The sequence below is a fragment of the Vanacampus margaritifer genome, chromosome 9, assembly GCF_051991255.1.
Source record: "Vanacampus margaritifer isolate UIUO_Vmar chromosome 9, RoL_Vmar_1.0, whole genome shotgun sequence".
In the NCBI taxonomy this organism is placed as follows: domain Eukaryota; kingdom Metazoa; phylum Chordata; class Actinopteri; order Syngnathiformes; family Syngnathidae; genus Vanacampus; species Vanacampus margaritifer.
Window position 1 is genome coordinate 10,575,368 of NC_135440.1, and position 20,153 is coordinate 10,595,520.

Below are 20,153 nucleotides of genomic sequence, written 5' to 3' on the forward strand. Positions count from 1 at the left end.
GCATGCGCAGTAACAATGAGTCCCCATTGTTGATGACGGAAGTAGTCGGTGTGGGCTGACACGTCACGGACGAGGTTACTGAATGAAAGATGGCGAGCACCTATGAGAGTTTTAACTTGTAAGTACTGGCAGCAGTCTGCCAATATCAGGTTGCTTTGTTTTGTAGTACAAGACAATGTAGGTGTTATAAGTGAAATATGGCGGGTTGAATCTAACCGCGTGACACCGTTACTGTTTTAACTCGTACGTCACGGTTTCTGGGACTATCGATAACACGTTTGACACTCAACAAAGTTTAATTGATCAGTGGTTTTGTTGCCTTTGATAGCTGATTTAAGATACATTTAAATATTTTGATGAATAGGGCACCAGATATTTTCCCAGTCTGTAGTTAGTCCATGTGTGTGTTACCGGAGCGCTCAACAATAACCGTCAGTTTTATAACCGCATTTTTTTAAAGCCAATTTTATGCCTTAGCCTCAGCTTTGCCCTTGTTTTCTGTTGTAGTACATTTATGTGGAATGAAACTAGAGATGTTAGTAGCTGTTTTTCTGCCCATTACAGGCGCACTACAGCTGATAAATTCTACATCGAGGCTTGCGACGATGGCTCTGTGGACGTGTTGGCCATCGATAGGGTGTCAACAGAGATGACGCTCACAGGTAGGCATTCATTCTATTATAAACATTTAACTATGCATTTGCAATATCACTATTCATGAATTAAATTCACAAATATAATGATACTCACTATTAAGGTTTGGATTTTGTGCACACTAACCATTGTCCTTGGATGTCCACAGTTAAGAGGGACATTCCTGCATCTGCTGAGACCAGGCCAATATGTGGACTCATGGGGACAATGCGTTTGGTGGCAGGTAGTATGTTAAGTTGTAAACTGTGAAATGTCTGGACTTAGACAGTCCTGATACTCTCATCATCCTTCCTGGTTGTTTAGGTATGTACCTGGTCATCATCACCAAGAAGAAGAAGGTGGGGGACCTACTGGGCCATGCTGTATGGAAGGCTCTGGACTTTGACATCATCTCCTATAAGAAGACAATACTACACCTAACAGACAACCAGGTGGAATGTCCCTCTTTTACGGCAATGATTGTACTTGTGACTTTAGTTTTTGCCATGTTACTTCTATTTTAACTTGTAGCTAATAATGATTTCTGTAAAGGTTTGTTTCAATCATAAACATAACAATAAAACAGACAGAAGTGTAATGTAGACATTGCTATTGACATGTTTATTCAAGATTTAGCAAACTACAGAAATCCTCTGTTTTGTCTTGCAGTACTCAGTTTTTATTCATTTACAGATGCTAGACAACAAGACCTTCTTGTCCATGATCAACAATGTACTACATACAGACAGCTTCTACTTTGCAACCGACTACGACCTGACGCACACTCTGCAGCGCCTGGCCAACACCAGTCCTGAATTTCAGGAGATGAGCCTTCTTGAGAGGGTGCGTAGGGCAATTCATTTCCTTTCATGTGGTCTAGTCATTCTACGTATTGATGAGTTTACACTGACCTCTTTAAATGAGTTATGAGCAAGTTTACATTTGAACTTGTATGCACATCTGTTATGCCATCTTATTGAGCTTAGAGTTTTGCTTATGTCCACATCACAAATCTAAAACTATGTTTCCACCAAACAATAGTTTGTTTCCATGTTTTGTTGTGTTTCAATCTATTCTGCACTAGTTTTTAATATTCTTTAATTGGTTTTCCAACCACAGAGATGCGAGATTTCTTTGTATTGATTGGTCGACAAACCTCCATTTGACAGTAGGAATGGGAAGAACACAAAATACAGATGGTTTCAAACTAAATTTGTCATTAACTCTTTGACTACCAGACGTTTTCAGAAACGGGATGTCGCCAGTGCTAGCCGATTTAAGCATTTTGACTGATCTTTCAAGGTCCACAGAAAATGTTGTGTTTGGACTATGGAAACACACATACTACCAAATGAAAGATTGAACTCTCATCTTTCATCAGAAAAAAAAGTTTGTTTCTACCTTATTCCGTTTTTCAGTGTTCAACAATAGAAAATGGTTAGTTTCACCGAAATGCTCTGTTTTGAAACAAAAAGCGGAGAAAAAGAGCTTTTTGTGAAACGATGTTATTTCATGCACTCTAGTGAATTCTACACTTCTTTTTGTCCATGAATGATGCCACAAACACCTAAATAGTGCTTTACTTCTGTAATACACCACCACCAACAATGAAAAAGTGTTTTTAGATTGCAAAATACGTTTATTTCCATTCAACAGTGTAACAATTTGACAAAACAATTTCGCAAACAATTTACAAATGTGTGCAACTGTGGTACTATTTACAATTATGTGGATGTTTCAAATACAGTTTTTCTTTTTGTAACACTGCCTTGCGTGCAAGGAGAGGGAGCAGGATTTACACAACAGATACGTTTCACTTCGATTGTCCGTTTCGCGTGCAGACGTTACACTTTCTTGAAGGCCTTTATTTCCGGGGAATAGCAAGTAGCAGACTGTACCCACTCCTCCGATGAATATGCATTGGACTCGGGGTACTTTTCGTCGTCCGATTGAACGTCCGCCTGAGCGTGCTTGGTTATGCTCCGCGTTTTCCGGTGTTAGCATCGCTAGCCCGTGAACCTTTATGACGTCGTCATAGCCGCCGCGTCAGCGCTTCCAACTTCGGCGTCAACCTCGGAGTCACCATCATCATCATCGATGATGATCATCGTCGTCATCAATGTGCTCTTTAGCGTTGGTCGATGCTTTTCGTCTTTGAAAAAAAATGCTCGAGCGTGAGCTGCTTGCAAACCGGTCGCCATGTTCTTCCCTTCCCCAGGCATTGTTCCCTCTATATCCGCCTCACGTCTTCTACTGATGCCTACCCAATCTTGTCAAAAGAGAGTCATCGCTGCCCTCTAGGGGCCAAAAATAGTCATTAGGCTCACTAGACCTGCTTGAAACTTTCACCACAGCTGGGCAAGGCTTTCCTCCACCCGTTTCAAAAAAAAAAAAAGAGAAAAAAAAAGGGGTGGACATCTTTTAACGTCTTTGGCGCTCCTTTGAAGGTTTTTGCAGAACGTCATTTAGCGTCTTTGGCAGTAAAAGAGTTAATAGCCTCAAGAAGAAATAACTATATTTTTTAATTAGGAGAAATGGAAAAAAGTGTTTAGAACCGCTTATTTTACTTTTAATTACAGGCAGATCAGCGTTTTGTCTGGAATGGCCACCTGTTGAGGGAATTCATTGCACAGCCTGAGGTAAGGCATTTGTTTTAACTTGATATTATAGGATATAAATGTGAGACTTCTCATGTGACTCATTTGCATAGATAGAGTTTTACTTTGAAGAATTGAGACACCCAGTGCTGAAAGCCTGTCTGACAGTTTTTTCCTGCTTTTTTTTTTTTTAAATACAGTTACACAAGTTTGTGTACCCTGTTGTCCATGGATGTATCCTTCTATTGTTGTTGTCTGACAGCAACTGTTTATTCCTCCCCTCTGACTCTTTTTGTTGCGTGCTTGGCAACTGTATTTTTATATATATATATATATATATATACCTATATATGAACCAACAATTACAGTTTCTTTCATTTATTCGTACCCTGTCAATATGATTGTGACATTTTGCATAATCTGTCCAAGGTGTACCCACCTTTCACCCTAAATTATATGGATTGTAGGTAGGAGGATCTTTACGCGTCTGCTTTCTTAACATACATTTTTTACCAGTCATCATCATGAAGTCAAGCTGCATCAATGGTAAATTGTTTGATTGGAGTATCATCTCCAGAAGGAGCTGTTTCAGAGCTGGTGTTCGCTACTATGTCCGAGGTAACTATGTTATCCACACTATTTTTATTTTATTTTCAAGAGTTCCGCGGGAATCCCGTGACCCGCGGGAGTGACGTTTACCTTTAATCACAGGGATTGGGACGGGACGGGATAAAAACTTCACAGGAGCAGACAGGAGTGGGATTAGTTCAATATCAGTTTGGGAAAAAGAAAGGGGGCAACAGACTACTCCATAAATAAGTAAAATGCAACTTAAATTGTTGTTGTTTTTTTTTTATTAAATGATGACCTCCATAATGGGAGTGGTACAGAAGTGGGAGTCATTTTGAATGGGAGCTGGACGTCGTTTTCACCGGGAGTGGGACGGGACAGGATTTTTTACTGTGGGAATGAGATGGGAGTGAAAATCCACTCCCGTGTCACCCTAGTGTGTTAATAATATTAAGACTGAAGTTGGCCACTTATTTCGTACAATAACCACAACTCTTCCTTCCTTTACTGTACTTTGAGATGTCCAAATATCATGTTAACTCGTGTTCTTTTCCCAACCAAACAGTGTTTGAGAAACAGTGAAATGCAGCCACATCCAGTGGACATGAGGTCCACTTGAAATATTGCTTCATCAGGCCGCAGACCCACATGTTTGTAACTTCTTTTTTCGTTGCCAGGCATTGATTCCGAGGGGCATGCTGCTAATTATGTGGAAACCGAGCAGATAGTGCAGTACAACACTGCTAAGGCTTCCTTTGTTCAGGTGAGCTGATGAATCCCGTTAGAGAGATTTTCAGATGTGGCATGAAGGGTTGTATTTTGAAGAATAGTCATTCTGCATTTGGCCCAACACTCTAGTGGACACAGTAAACACAGTTAGTGGCCCACGCTGGAGCTGGGGACTATTAAACACCCGGGGAGCAGTTCGCAGTGTCTGTGTCTTGCTCAAAGACATCACAGCTGCGTGTCTGAAAGATGTTGGAGGTGGATAGTCTTGAACCGGGGTCCCCATGGTCCCTGGCGGCAATCTTAACCACTTAGCTCAGCTGCTTTGAGAAATGTCTCTTGTAGCCAAATCCACCCCAAAATAATGTTTACAGTAATTTCTGGACTACAAGCCGCTTACTTTTTTCACTTGCATTCGACCCTGCGGCTAATACAAAGGTATCCATCAGATCACAAGGGGGCGCACTATAAAGGAAGCGCAAGAGCATCAAGCAGAGCACAAAACAAAGAGGAAAGACAGAACGAGAGCGAGACAATTTGCGCCCTCATTATGGAAAAGAAAGTAGCAGGGACCCGATGCGGTAACATTAAAACACCTGCGGCTTAAAGTCGGGGTCAGCTTATGTGTAACAAACACGAGTATTCCCCAATTTTAGCTTGCGCGGCTTATGGTCAGGTGTGCCTTGTAGTCCAGAAATTACTGTACATTTATTCCATGTACACAATGGTATGGATGGTGGGATAAATACAGGAAGATGTATGTATTTGCTTGTTTTGTCTCCTTCTCAGACAAGAGGCTCAATACCCTTCTACTGGTCCCAAAGGCCCAACCTCAAGTATAAGCCAAGACCACAGATCAGCAAAACAGTCAACCACGTAAACTACACTTTTTCATTACTGTACTCATTAAAAACTTTGAGTCTGGTGGTTTACTCATGTGGTTTGCTATTCTGGCTCGTTATTGCTTCAGTTGGATGGATTCCAGAGACACTTCGACTCACAGATCATTATTTATGGAAAGCAAGTCATTTTGAATCTGGTAAGATGGTAAAATTGAATAATTACCTTGGTGATAGTGATGACAGTATTTGTCTTAATTAATTTTGTATAGTCAGTGCTCACTCATTCAAAACATACTTAAAACACCTAAATGAATATTATAATACAAAAAAAAACATTAACTTTGTTAACAAGTAACTTGGTCTTTACGCTTTCAATAAGGCTACTTGTTGTTTTCCCCTCAGATCAACCAGAAAGGCTCAGAAAATCCGCTGGAGAAGACTTTTGAAAAGATGGTGGTCAGCTTAGGAAACGGCACCATCAGGTAACAGTCAACCATTATGCACATTCCTCTTCACTTATGTCTCAATTAATCTTTTCGTTCAACAATGCTTGCTTTTCTTCAGGTACATAGCGTTTGACTTCCACAAAGAATGCAGTCGGATGAGGTGGCATCGTTTGCACATCTTGTTGGACATGGTTGCTGAGAACCAGGAGGAATTTGGGTCAGTTTGCTTCATGCTTCATTTTGCTGCATTTATTTTTGGGAGAAAGCTTTATAACCACCATACACAGGAAATGTGGTCGTGCTAATGAACGATGGTGCTTAATCCAGGCCACAGGTCTTGCTTGTAATTAAAAAAAAAAAAGCATGTATAATTGAGCTTTGCACCGATGACAATCTAGACAGCCTTTGTCCTCTATGGCCCAGAGGACATGACCTCCATGGTTTCCAAAAATAATATGAAATGTTGACTCGTCAGACCCCAGCATATTTTTTCCACTTTGCGTCAGTCCATCTTAGATGAACCCGGGTCCGGAGAAGTCGGCGGTGTTTCTGAGCGTTGCTGATTAATGTATTTTGCTTTGCATAGTAGAACTTTAATTTGCATTTGTAGACGTAGCGACAAACTGTGCTTACTGACAATGGTTTCTGAAGCGTTCCATAGCAATATCCTTTATTCAATGATGCTAGTTTAGAATGTGCCGCCTGACGGATCAAAGGTCACGGGCCTCCAATGTTGGTTTTCGGCCTTGCCGCTTATGTGCACAGATTTTTCCCGATTTTCTCAATCTTTTTATGATATTATGGAATCTCTAAATTTCTTGCGGTTGCAGGTTGAGCATCGTTGTTCTTAAACTGTTGAACTATTTGCTCACGCAGTTGTTGACAAAGTGGTGAACTTCACCCCATACTTGCTTGTGAACAACAGAGCCTTTCGGGGATGCTCCCTTTATACCCAATAATGACACTCACCTGTTTCTAATTAACCTGTTCACCCGTGGAATGTTCCAAAAGAAAAAAAACTTTTAAATCAAATGTTTTTAGAATTTGAATTAAAACCTAATGTGTCAGGGACAAGCATTTTTTTCAAACGATAGCCTGAATTTAATGAATTAATGTATAAATTACATACTCCAATAACATTGTGGTTTGGGGGGCACAGGTACTTCCTGGTGGATTCAGACGGGAATGTACTGTTAAACCAAGAGGGGACATTCCGGAGCAACTGCATGGACTGTCTGGATCGTACCAATGTCATCCAGAGCCTGCTGGCCAGACGCTCACTGCAAGCGCAGCTGCAGGTAGGCTGGTCATGCTACAAAACAGTGGATACAGGTATACAAAACAATTGAACTAGGGAGGGAACTGTTATTCTCCAATAGTTGGCAGCACAGCCATGTCAGTAAAACTGTGGGGAAATTGTCAAGTGATTTGTTCTAAGATGAACGGTATTGAACAAACAAATCCAATGGTTTATTTAGTACTTAAATCTGTTTTGTGTCACCACAGAAAATGGGGATCCTCCATGTTAACCAGCACATTGAGGATCAAGCAGACTTTGAAAAGATGTACAAAAATGGTAAGCTATCACACAGTACTTCTAGTTGTTGCTCACTTTGTGTACTTCTGCACAGGCACTCACTCTCTTCAAGTCCTAATAGTAATAGTATGGTCCTGCTTTTGATCTCCTTTCTCTACTTGTTTACCCGCAGCTTGGGCTGACAATGCAGATGCATGCGCTAAACAATATGCAGGCACTGGAGCATTGAAGACCGACTTCACCAGGTCAGTTATTAACAGCTGTCATCTCTATAGTTACACAGCCATCCTATTGGTCAAGTTCACTGCAGTGGTTCACCTACTGAACAATTTTTAAATGAAGTCATGCAAATAGAAGTTGTCCAATTTCAAAATTTAAGTTTATTTCCTGTTGAGCAAAAACAATCATGTGTTTTCATTTTCAGTTGAAGTGTGGATTTAAATGTCTTATATCATCACCAATTGCTTCTTACAACTCCCCTGGAGACATTTAAGACATTTAAAAGCTTATTTTTTTTTTTATATTTTAGGACAGGCAAGAGAACACAGTGGGGGCTGCTGATGGACGGCTGGAACTCCATGATCCGATATTACAAAAACAACTTCTCTGATGGATTTAGACAGGTACAGTATGTCCACATTATTCAGATAAGAGCAATCTTTTTTTATTAATATTTCTTATCACAGAGGCTGTGTGAAAGACCAGAGCGAATTCATAACTGCAATATCAGCTACAAGCATACTTAATTAGGTAGCATCTGTGCCAAATTAGGGTTGGGAACAATAAACCTCTTCAAACGGCTTGCAACATGAAACTGTAGTTTTGGGCAGGAGTGAGCCTCCTAGTTCTCAGTCTAAAATTTAATATACCCAAGTCTTAAATTCTTATATCCGCTCCGTCCATTCCACAAACTGTATGTAGGAAAACAAAGTGCCTGTTGTTGTTCCTACTGTCTGCGTGGTGAAAAACGTCCACACCAAAAGCAAAGGGATGCATTTGAGGAAGTGCGTTATAGTCAATGTAGTTCGGGCGGGCGGGCGGGCAGTTCGTGGCGGTTAGCATAGCATCTAGCTTGTTGCGTTCGGGACCATGGCAGATAAAAGCCTTCGATCTCCGTAAATAGTTTTCAATTGGGTGGGGGTCGCTGTCTGTGCCTGTAGCGGACATTGAGTTTGATAATCTGGCAACATTCTCAGCAATTAGCTTTGTATTTGACTTTATTCATTATTAACATATTCGATTCGAAGTTAGCACATGACGCTAAGGAATCCTTTCACGGCTCTGTTCTTCGGCTTTCTATGAAGTACGTCATTATGTGAGTGCGACTCAGTGTGCCACCAAGTGTTCAGACGGAGACACTGCAGTTTGTGTGGAAACCGGTTAAAAGGAAGCTATTTTAGGTACGCTGTTGTATTGAATTTAATTATTTGGACTTGACTTGGGAAAAAAACTTGTACAGCCACATATTTTGAATGTGTCTTATATGACCACTAGATATTTTACTTTTTATCTTATTTACGTATTTCGTTTTTAAAATTTATTTTATTGTGTATTGTACAGGGTGTCTGGACACTGGTAAAAAATACAAATGGCCCTAGAAATTTGATCAATAAATGTGATTAAATTAACACTTTAATATATATTATACAATGTTTTTCTTAGTTATGTTTTACTAATTTTGAATTACTATTCTAATCTATTATTAGGAATCATTACATTATTCATTCTCTTTTTTTTCAGTATTATTTCAGCTATCTTTTATTTTATTTTATTTTTTTGCCAAGTGGTGTCGTGTTTGCGGTGATGAAGTGAGAAGTTCTGGTGATGTGCTGTGTTGCCGTCATCCTCAAAAATGGAATATTTGCTCAATCATTGACATCGCATCATCAAAGAAAGAACACTCAAGATTGTTAAATCATTTATAAAAATAAATAAGCATAAAAAAAATACACACACGTGAGGACGATTAATATTATTGATTTGAAAAATGTTAAATTGACCAAATACTGATGGGAGGTATCGGCAGGGCCACCAACCGAAAAAGGCTTAACGTAGAACCCTGCATTAGCTAAAGCATTATAGCATAGTGTTGGCCACTTGATTGCAATGTGGCAACTTTTTTTTTTTTTCTGAGAGGAGTTTTGCCGTAGTAGAAGTGCCTGCGATAAGTGAAGCAAAGCAAAGCCCCTCTCACCGATGTGCGCAAATGAAGCGCCCGTGTACACTCCGACAGTTAAACACCAGTGAGTAAAGTGAGGCGAAACGCTCCCTATGCTTTTGGTGTGAATGTAGCATTATATTTAGGTGGCTCAAAATGTGTCCACTACCGCGTACCGTACCTTTCAAGTTTTCGTTTCCACCTAGTTTATGCAGTTAGTCAGACTGAGAAGTGTGAACAACGTGTTTTTGTAAAATGGGTAAATGTCAGTTTAACAAGAATTGGCTTGAAAGAGCTGAGTTTTCCAGCTGGTTGGATGTGGTAGCAGGCAATAGGCACTCGGCTCGTTGCAAAGTATGCAAAAAAAAGAAGAACATTTGGGGACTTTTGCCGTGAAGGCCCTCGAGTCACACGCGAAAGCCGGAAAGCACCACCTTACTATCACTTGAAAAAATTCTCATAATGTTCTAAAAATGTCTAAAAAAATAAAATAAAAAAAGGTCTCAAATGTAACTTAATGATTCCTGCAAGAACCCTGTAGATATATTAAACCAGCCTCGTGCCAGAAATTCCCAACTCAAGTGTCAATGTGACCGAAGTGCAGGAGTCCTTAAGTAATTTAGAGGCTTCATAAAGCTCTGAAATAAAAGCTGCACTTTGAAGCCATTAGATTAATCCATTGCTATTGTTGCCATTGATGAGTTTATTCCAGGTTGCACTCTGAACACGCTGCACATGTGAACACGTGCAGCTCCACAATATCACTTTGATAGTTTATGACGGAATGCATCACCGATCTAAGTCATGACAGATCACATGATTAAAGTATACTGTACATGGTTTGTTCATACAGTGATTGAATAATATTGACTTGAAGCGCTGTCTGATGAATGAATGTCATAGCTATTCGGTTCAACTTACATATAATATACATTATTCAAGTTGTATGCATTTTTTATTGGCGTATCTTAGCTTTTCTCAGGAGCATGATGTCACCACTACGAAAACCCATACAAAATTATATCTATTCACTTCAATTCAATTTGTTCTTTATTTTTCTAGTTATTTAGACAGCCAGTCCAAGTTCCCAATTCTAATTTAATTCCAATATTTGTCTATATTCCCGCCATGTTACAAATTATTTCGGATAAATAGACAATAACAAGATTTTTTTTTTTTTTACTTTTAATTTTAATTTAATTTTCTTTTCTTTTTTCTAACACAGGACTCTATAGACCTGTTCCTTGGTAACTTTGCTGTGGATGAAGCTGATTTAGCTACACCACTGCGTGACCCAAAAGATTGGAAATTTCTGACGGTAAGACTTGACAATTTAATGTAGTTTTGTTTTTCCTTTCTTTATTTTAATGCAACTTGTTTTGTTTTGTCTTTCTCAGTTGCCTATCATCATGGTGGTAGCGTTCTCCATGTGTATCATCTGCTTGCTAATGGCTGGTAAGATAATCATTGAAGTGCGAAAAACCATTTGAGTACATGTACTACTACTTAATTCTGATTTTTCTCTGTAGGTGACACATGGACGGAGACTCTTGCTTATGTCCTGTTCTGGGGAACGGCCAGCGTGGTTACAGGCGGCCTCATCCTCTTCAACGGACGGGACTTTGTTGATGCTCCGAAGCTGGTCCAGAAAGAAAAGATGGACTGAATGTGTGCATGTGGAAAGCAGCTCCGCCCTAGCGAGCTCACCACCTCATCCTCTGCCTCTTCATCGCTTTACCCCCAGCATCATCATCAGGCCTGGAGCCTTTACTAGTACAGAGGGGAGAATCGAGGATGGTGGCGAGTCAGCAGGGCCGCCTCCTGTATGACAAGGCACGCAAGACCAAGACTGTGCGTGCGTGGACCTGCTGCTATCCACACAGCTACAACACAGAGACAGTCTGGCACAGGCTGATATGTACACTGAACTTCTGGAGTTAGGGCTTATCTAATGTCGGTCTAACTGTTTTTAGAGGACAACTGTGGGACCTACCAGTACATAAAATGTCATTTTGTCCTACTAATTGGAACATACACACATAAGAGTATCTCACAAAAGTGAGTACACCCCTCACGTTTCTGCCGATCTTTAATTATATATTTTCATGGGATAGATAATGGATGGATGGATAATACTGAAGTGACTTTGACGCAATGTATTGTTCCCTCCAAATACCTCAAAATACAGCCATTAATTGTTAAACCCCAATTACACAAAATACATCTAAGTGACAATGTCCAAATTGAACACAGTTAGTCATTTTCCCGCCCAGGTGTCATGTGACTCATTTGTGTTACAAGGTCGCAAGGGGCCAGGTGTGTTAAATTTGGTATAACAGCTCTTACACGCTCATACTGGTCATTGAAAGTTCAACATGACCAGGCAAAGACCTTTCTTCATTGTGTCAAAGTGTCATTTCTTCATAAAAAGATGTAATTAAATATATGCAGAAATGTGAGGGGTGTGCTCACTTTTGTGAGATACTGTATATCCATTAATAGCTCTATTTTATTTGTCTTGCAGGGATTGCGCTACACTGGGGCTTCGCGGTGGGGGGGGTGGATCTATAGCACTGTCAGAAATCTGTGTAAGCTCCTCCAGCATTTTGTTTTGTACAATATTCTAAAATATATTTATAACTTCTCAGCTGCATGTATCTGTCAAGCCCCACTTTAGCTCTAGGAGAGAGAAAAAAATCCTCGAGCCATCCCTGCTATCTTGGGAGGGAGGATCACGCTAATCAGTTCTGATTGTGGAAACCGCCCATCCCTTTGTCAATAAAGAAATAAGGAAATAATATAACAATCTAATGTTACATATCGCTGGCCGAAACCTTGTACCTCCACACAAGATCCCAAAAACGATATGTTTTGTTCAACCATGAAAGCTGCTCAATGCAGGAAACTGAATTTTGAATCACTACTGTCACGTGTGGCCCAAAAAAATTAAGCTGCACACTCCCTGTCATCAAGGGCGGGAAATTCGAACCTGAATCCAGTCTGAAAACTAATGGCCAGAGGCTTGCAGGAAGAAGTACCCAGTGTGAACAGCTAAGATGTCAAAAAAGATGGTCAAATAAAAAGGCTATTGTAAAGATATCTCTGCAAATTTCTACATTGAGCAGCTTTAACATTGCATCATCAAAGAAAGAAAGCCATTTTCACCCCCCCCCCCCCCCCCAAAAAAAAATGTGTGGGCTGCTCAATACTGTAGTATAGATTTTTGAAAAAAAATATTGTAACTTTAGAGGTTTTGGTCCAGATTTGTACTTAGTTACATGAGAATGTACAGAAATTAATCTGATGCCGATTACACAGAAACTACAATTTGCATTCATTTACATTCTCCATTTCTATTTTGAATCACAATGAAAACATTTCCCCATCGCGGAATGCAAAGTGATGACGATTGTCAGGGCCTGAGGAAGCAGTCTTTTTAAATTGCAGCGAGAGGCCCAAAGTGAGGTTATTTTTCACACGACATCGCTGTATGTCAACAAACAAATACTGCCCTCTGCAATTTTTTCAAATTCACTTTTGTTAAAGAAATTATTTTTTTGTTATGAGAGTCTCAAATTTCTGAATGCACACACAGCGGAGTGTCTGAAATGCTTGGGCCTGCATTGAGCTGTGGGAAAAATATGACTAGAATGACTAAATATGCCACACACATTAATTTAATATGCAGACTGTTGAACCCCACCCACGCGCGCACACACACACACACACACACAGATAGAGGGGAGTGCTTGGACAGTGAAAAGCGAAAAAGCTTAGCTTTTAAAGCCCAGCATGTATGACGACAGATGGCGATGTTTCTTTTTCCCACTGCCGCCAAGAGTCTGGCTTGGACTGCACGGTGCATTATGGGTAAATTTTTGGCTATCAAACAATGTTCAAAAATGGCAGAAAGCAATGAAAAAATGGAAATTGATGTTTTTTTAAACGTGCATTGCGCCATTTAAAAAGGTAATAATAAAGCTTTTTCTACATCATGCATGCTCCACCAATGCCCAGATGAGTACGAAGAGCCATGACTGTTTTACTCTTGACTGTACCTATCACCTTTTATCTTCCCTTTATAGTAGAGTGTGCGGACCCCGCTGGTGGAGGGTGACGTCACGCGTGTCCCCGCGGAGTAGCGGGCATGTGGCGTGCACTTAAAATCGTGCACGTACTCGCCCCATGAACGAGCTTGACACAGATACTGCAGTTACATTTTGGGCCAGAGGTGGCAGTCGTGAGTAAAAAAGTGACAAACTGCACATCCTGCAGATCCTTTAATCTATTTTAAACATGACATGTCACTCAGTACGCCGACTGCCCTCTGCTGGGACGCTATAGTTTTAAATTTGCTGGTTGTGTGCACCATACATGGACCAAGAAATGAGTTCACACCAGTGGGTATTTAGCCTTGTGAACCACATTGCACTCTGTGCATAGGTCGTGAAAAAGTACATCCGGAAAGTTCTTTTGAGGAGACCATTTTCATGGAAGTGAGCATTTGTGTGAGAATTATAGTAGTAGTGTTGTAGTATTCCTTGCAAAGGTTCAGTTCCTAGATTTGTAAACCTTACCTTTTACCAGGGTATCATCCTGACTATGATGGGTGACTACCGATACCAGGTATCAGTATTGGTGCCATTACCAGTCTTATTTTAAGGTAACGGCAACCTATATCATTATCAGCCATTTTACGATCAGGGTCTAGAATTGAAAAATCATATGAATCCAAAGTTGCCATTAATGTTTGCCATTTTTTAACTACAATCCTTAAACGTTCATCCACTAGTACTTCTTCTGTACATTTAAGTTTGAAAAAAAAGAAAAGGAAAAAAAAGCTGTTTCTTTTTCGGTTGTTGCTTGAGGTCTTTCCGGTGAACTGCTGTTGATATAGCGCCTCCATAATGGTGCAACGCTGCATCTGCAGTTAAAATGCGTTGCTGCTGAGCTCAACCAACACAGTTGGAGCTCTGTTGAGCGATATCAGTGGCTCAGGCTGGAGGTGGCGAGCAAATTAGGTGGCCGCCTCGAGTTTTAGACACAGGAAAAACCCTACCTCTTACATAACCACTTAACCTCAACAACAACAATACAAACAATAAAACACATACGGTAATGGCTCTGGCTCGCAAATGTTTGTTACTGTATAGCCACAATCCCAACGTCAGCACTGAAGCATAAGTAGGTTAAGTGAGGGAATTTAGATGCTGTTGTGCACGTATATAATTTTTACTGCTGCTCTTTGTGCCTTAAGACTACTGTTACTGTGTACTGTCTATTGAGTTCTTGTGAATTTACATGGAGTTCTAGTCTTTATTTTATCACATTGCCAAATACACAAATGTTGCCTTAGCTTCCCTACATTTAAAGCAAGTATCAGGTATATTATTATTATAACTATTAACTCATTCACTGCCATTGACGGCTATAGACGTCAAAAATTCATTTGAACTATTTCTGTTAGTTTAATATTTTTTTCCAGTTTTGTTAGCAAGGGTAAGAAAACCTAGGGGGGGAAATATTGTACATTTAGACCAGATATAAAAAAAATTTTGATTAATCGTAGGTTAACTATTGAAGTCATGCGATTAATTACAATTAAAAAATTCATTTTTTTTCACCTGACGCCCTAATTTTTAATATAGTTTGCTTTTTTTTGAAAAAAGATTATTTGAAAAAAAGAAAAGATTATTAAAAATTAGGTCGTCAGGCGAAAAAAAATGTCATCGCCTGACGCCCTAATTTTGAATATCTTTTTCTTTGCTTAGAACTAGCATATGCTGAGATTCTCTGGACATTTTTACAACTTGATCGCCACTTTTCATCGGAAATATGCTCATTCAGATGTGTTCTCCGTGGCTCAATAATGTGATTTTGATCAACCCTGACCTTCCAAATGGTCAGCAATCAACTTGATTTAAGCCAGTCTGATCTCCATGCAGGTGCCAGATGATCCTGTCTTCCACTAGTGGCACTATGGCCAACACAACTTCTGAATTCTTTATTTCTCATCACCAGTGCTTCCAGATGGCTAGCTACCAAGTTCCACTATTCCCCATGAATCTTTTCAGCTTTTTGTCATCCCCACTCCTTTATTTCCTGCCATTCTTGATCTACCCTAGTTTATGATCCATAATCTGCTAGTGGACTGGTCTATAGACAAGATCTTCATTTCAGTTCAATCAAGAACTTGGTCTTTTCCCCCAAACTCTTACGACCGTGCCACTGACCTGCTCCCAGGAACTGCCCTTCCCACTAGGAAATTGTACACCCTGTGGGAGGCCATGGAAAAATACATTTGTGACTCTCTGGCATCCGGCAGCTCGAGTCTGACCCAGATTGATGATTGAAGCGGTCGCAAGGAGCTCCAATGTTTCCTGGGCTTTGCAATTTTTTTTTACCGCTGCTTCATCCAGGACTACGGTAGCAGTCCCCTTGACTCAACTTGCCTCTGTTAAGTCCCCTTTCTGTTGGGCCCAAATACAGACAGAGCTTTTGCGAGAATCAACTCTTACCATCTGCCTTCTCTTCGCTGTTGGCTCCACAAATAGAGAAGTTAACCATAACAATCTGATCTCCAAATGTTGGCAGCCTATGTGGTCTAAACACTGATTCACTAACAAAACAAAATAATTATTGGGATAATAAAGTGGCTACTTTGACACCCACACCCTGCCACCGTTCAAGTTCCAATCACAGTGCTGTTAAGAAGCTGATGTCGGTCAACCGCCTCACACAACCTGTTGATGAGCCGTAAGTGAAGACGTTAAATTAAGACATGGAGAAGGATGCTCGACCCAACTGGGACAGTCCCATGCAGTTCCTGCTGGCCTGTATTTCTTATGCGATTGGACTGGGGAATGTTTGGAGATTCCCGTACCTGTGCCAGATGCACGGTGGAGGTGAGACCTGATGGCATCATTTTGTCCTCATTTTGTCATGGCAGCTTATTGCATTGTTGAGGAAGTAGTGGCACATTTTCTAATCCATAAAATCAGCAAGCTCATATGTTCTAGTGCAACACCCACTTTTAGTAGCAGTAAAAAATATATATATATAATAAAAAAAAAACATGAACATGAGTCAAAAAAATTTAAATGACATGGATAAAATGCAGTGTTTGCCAAATGTTGTGGATGTGTGCTAAAATAGCAACAACAAAAAATATATATATTTCTTTTACAATAACGAGTTAAACTGGCAGATAAATGAATTGGTAACAACAGATCAAATAAAACATTTTCTTCATCAGCCAACCTGTTATTACAGTCGTGGGGGAAAGGGACCAGGTCAATCCTAACCTCAAATAATGCAAATCAATATATAATTGACACACAAAACTAACATTCAATAAAGTTTTACATGAAAAATGTGGGTAAAATAGGGCACGGGGGCAAAATACTGGGAGAAAAAATGAATAGGCTATGCGGGTGACAAAGAGCAAGTACTACAAGCAGCATTGAGGAAAATAACGTGACAAATTGTAATTAATTACTTATATGATCAGAAATTCCATCAATTCAATAGTACTATAGATAGCGAGAGCCCTTGTCATGTTTTGTTATCCAATTCTAATCCATTCCACTTGAACTTCCTTATTACTGATAATCCATTCCATGTTTTCCTGCTTGTTTGCTTGCTCCTGATGGTCAATATGACCATTTGCGCCAAAGTCGTGTGATCACTTGACTGCCCTATGACGGACGGCGGAAGGAAATTATTGTTGAATGGAAGTGTACGTGACCCGGAGCAACTTAGTGATTTAGCGACAGCTATTTTACAAATAAAAATTTATTATTGCCCATAGAGCCATGGAATCTATTACTTCAACGGAAGGTTGCCTGTCAGTTGAAGTTGCACATTTAGTCGAGCACGATATTTACTAAGTTGGAGATCGCTAGTTTGAAAACAGCCCCTTACCTTTTGTCGTATGCCGTTTAAGTTAATCAAATCGCCGACTTTGCCGGAATTCACAGCGCACGACCGATATCATTATGTAGTCAATGCCGTCTCTTCTCCTTACACCGGGGCTGACTCAAAAGCTTGTCGCTGGATGAGTCTTTGCGACGAGATGCTACGCTCACATCAGGGGGACAACATACCTCGTAATGCAAAGGTTAAACTTGTTTAGCATGCTAACTGACTTATTTTTACATAGGCCATTCTATATTGAAACCCTATTATGATGTTATGTTATTATGTTTACTAGCAGGGAACAAATGACTATCGTGGCAAGCTATGCAGTAATTTCATGAATATGACTCCGGCTCGGAGTGAAAAACTCCAAGCACAAAGACGAAATCCCTAATTATTAAACAGTCAAATGCACTTAATAGTTTTGAAGAAAGTGCATTTTAAAACTAAGCTGTGTTTTCGTCCAGTTGGAGTGGACGCTAACTATCTGGCTCGTTTTTGTGATTTGAAACACGCAATTCGACACCTCTCTTACAATCTTTGTTAGAGTGTACGTTTACCAGTAAAATGTTTGAACATTTATCTACTAACCTCGCAAAAAACGATTGCTGCAAATCCGTGAATACTTTGTGGGCTGCCAGTCATTTCTCTTGATTGCTGCTATCAATCGACGTCGTTCGTCTTCATTAGTAGGTATGAGATAAAAAGCAACATTTGGTTTACTCCTTTGTCTGTCTTTACAATCGTACAGCAAGATATGACCATTTTACAAGATAATCCATTAGATAAAAGACTTTACGCTGTACGAGATTCAATGGTTACAATACAGGCAAGTGGCTCTTTTGCCGTCCAGCGTCCCGTAGGGGGCGTTTCCATGAGGGCTGTGACATCACGTGCAAAAGGTCAAATAGCGGCCATTGTCTATCACGGCCGAGAAAGGGAGTCATGATGGATATAAGGAAGGAAGTTTGTGAAGAAGAAAGTAAGTCTTTATCACTGTCTGCTGGTAGTAACAAACTGTGGCCACGACCCAGCTAACAGCAGAAAGTTCCATGATATATTGTCTAATAATTACTCTACAATGCTTGTGAAGTTCTGGCTCAGATACAGATCCTCCAACCCATGTTGAATTGTAGGAAACGCGCGATGAGTAGAGAGAGCAAGTGTGGAGCGATACCTACCGGAGACGTGAGTGTAGACAGTGAGAGTCTAACAATCATATAAAACTCAATATGGATTTAATGTTATGAATATGAAACACGTCATTTAAATTTGAGAGTAATGAACAGAAAGTGGATATATTTAAAACAAGTAGCAACAATAGCACATGTCATTCACAAGGAAACGCGGTCTGCTTTACATAATTAAAAGTACAATATTTTAAAACTTTTTTTTTTAAAGAAATAAAGACACCTACAAAGTACAGAAACAAACGTTTACATTTGAGGGATTACTAAAATTAGTCAATACAATTTACAGTGTAAAAAAATAATTTGGGGTTAAAAACTTTGAAAGATCTCAATCATTGGCACGGTGAAAAGCATAATTTTTAACCTGAAATAAAAAATATTCACACTTTAATATTACTTTCACATTTAATTTAGAAGTCATTGAGTAATATTTTTTTCATGGAGGAATGATGATCACCCCTTTGGGTTTAAATGAATTTAAATTACAGATTAAGACGCTATTCCAGTCATGTCAGGTTGATGGATTGTAACATTTCTAAACAAATCCTTAGCAAAGGGAGAGCTGATAGGAAGTTGTAAACCTCAATAACGTCATAAACTATAAAACCCAAACATGGCGTGACATTGCAAATGAATGAGCTCTTTACAGCATGCAGCCTCCCCACCTGTTAGAGGTAGGCGATAAGACTTAATGACATAATTGTTGAAGTGATATACAAACATAACAAGAGCGGCATGAAACTGGAGAGAATACTTGTTGAGCTATAATCAACACGAGCAACATGGAGAAATTTGTTCTGTTTGTTAGAATAGAAATGGGCATTTGAAACACTTTTCATTCACTTATGTGGAAAATTAACAAATGAGTCCATTGTTACTTAATTATTACTACGCCTGCACACACACTATTATACTTTTGAATACACCTTGTCGGCATATAGTCATCATCATTATCATCAGTGCTTCTACATAGCTGACTGGTAACATTTTGCACTGCGTATTGAACCAAGTTGTTTTTACAGTCATTCAATCAGCACATAAATCAATAAATCAAATGTCTCATGAGAGCATTAAATGATTTTACATGAGCCTGACAGAACAGCAGGCTGTTAGTATATGTGATATTTAGGATTTTACAAAAGTTTAAAAAAAATAACATGACTCTGTTGGACCAGTGACGTGCAGTCAAGATAGGCAAGGTAGGCACTGACTACCCCAGGCTGAAATGAAAGTTGAAACCGTTAAGCTTTTTGTATTTATTTTAATAAGTTATTTTATTTCAGAAAGCCTACGCTACCTATAGGTTTAAAAGTGACAAAATTTGGTGTTTTTTATACCTCAATTAAAAATGACTCATTACTTCGTCTGGCCTGCTGCAAAAATTATCGCTACTGTGCTATTCCAAGCTCTGTCCCGGTAGAGATGTGTATTCGCGCATGCGTAGTCAGTTTCCCAGTAGAAAAATCCTTTACGCAAAAAGACAGATGGCTACGAAGCCTTTTTACGTCACTGTATTATTCATATGCGAAGATACGTT

The 20,153-nt window shown here is 39.6% G+C and overlaps 1 protein-coding gene across 1 annotated transcript; it reads left to right on the forward strand.

Moving 5' to 3' along the window:
- sacm1lb (SAC1 like phosphatidylinositide phosphatase b) lies at positions 1 to 13,504 on the forward strand. The gene is made up of 20 exons (XM_077576458.1): positions 1 to 118; positions 565 to 662; positions 803 to 877; positions 958 to 1,085; positions 1,327 to 1,476; positions 3,213 to 3,272; positions 3,431 to 3,464; positions 3,747 to 3,848; positions 4,478 to 4,563; positions 5,316 to 5,402; positions 5,497 to 5,565; positions 5,771 to 5,850; positions 5,933 to 6,031; positions 6,974 to 7,112; positions 7,321 to 7,390; positions 7,524 to 7,596; positions 7,881 to 7,974; positions 10,735 to 10,827; positions 10,907 to 10,964; positions 11,039 to 13,504. Exons 1-20 carry the CDS (start codon positions 90 to 92, stop codon positions 11,173 to 11,175), a joined length of 1,761 nt encoding a protein of 586 aa, XP_077432584.1. The 5' UTR covers positions 1 to 89; the 3' UTR covers positions 11,176 to 13,504.
- Positions 13,505 to 20,153: the final 6,649 nt, after the last annotated feature.

Coding starts and splice junctions, on each gene's coding strand:
- sacm1lb (XM_077576458.1), top strand. CDS start 90: ATGGCGAGCACCTATGAGAGTTTTAACTT. Junction 4,564..5,315: donor CTAAGGCTTCCTTTGTTCAG/GTGAGCTGATGA, acceptor TCTCCTTCTCAG/ACAAGAGGCTCAATACCCTT. Junction 10,828..10,906: donor AAGATTGGAAATTTCTGACG/GTAAGACTTGAC, acceptor TGTCTTTCTCAG/TTGCCTATCATCATGGTGGT.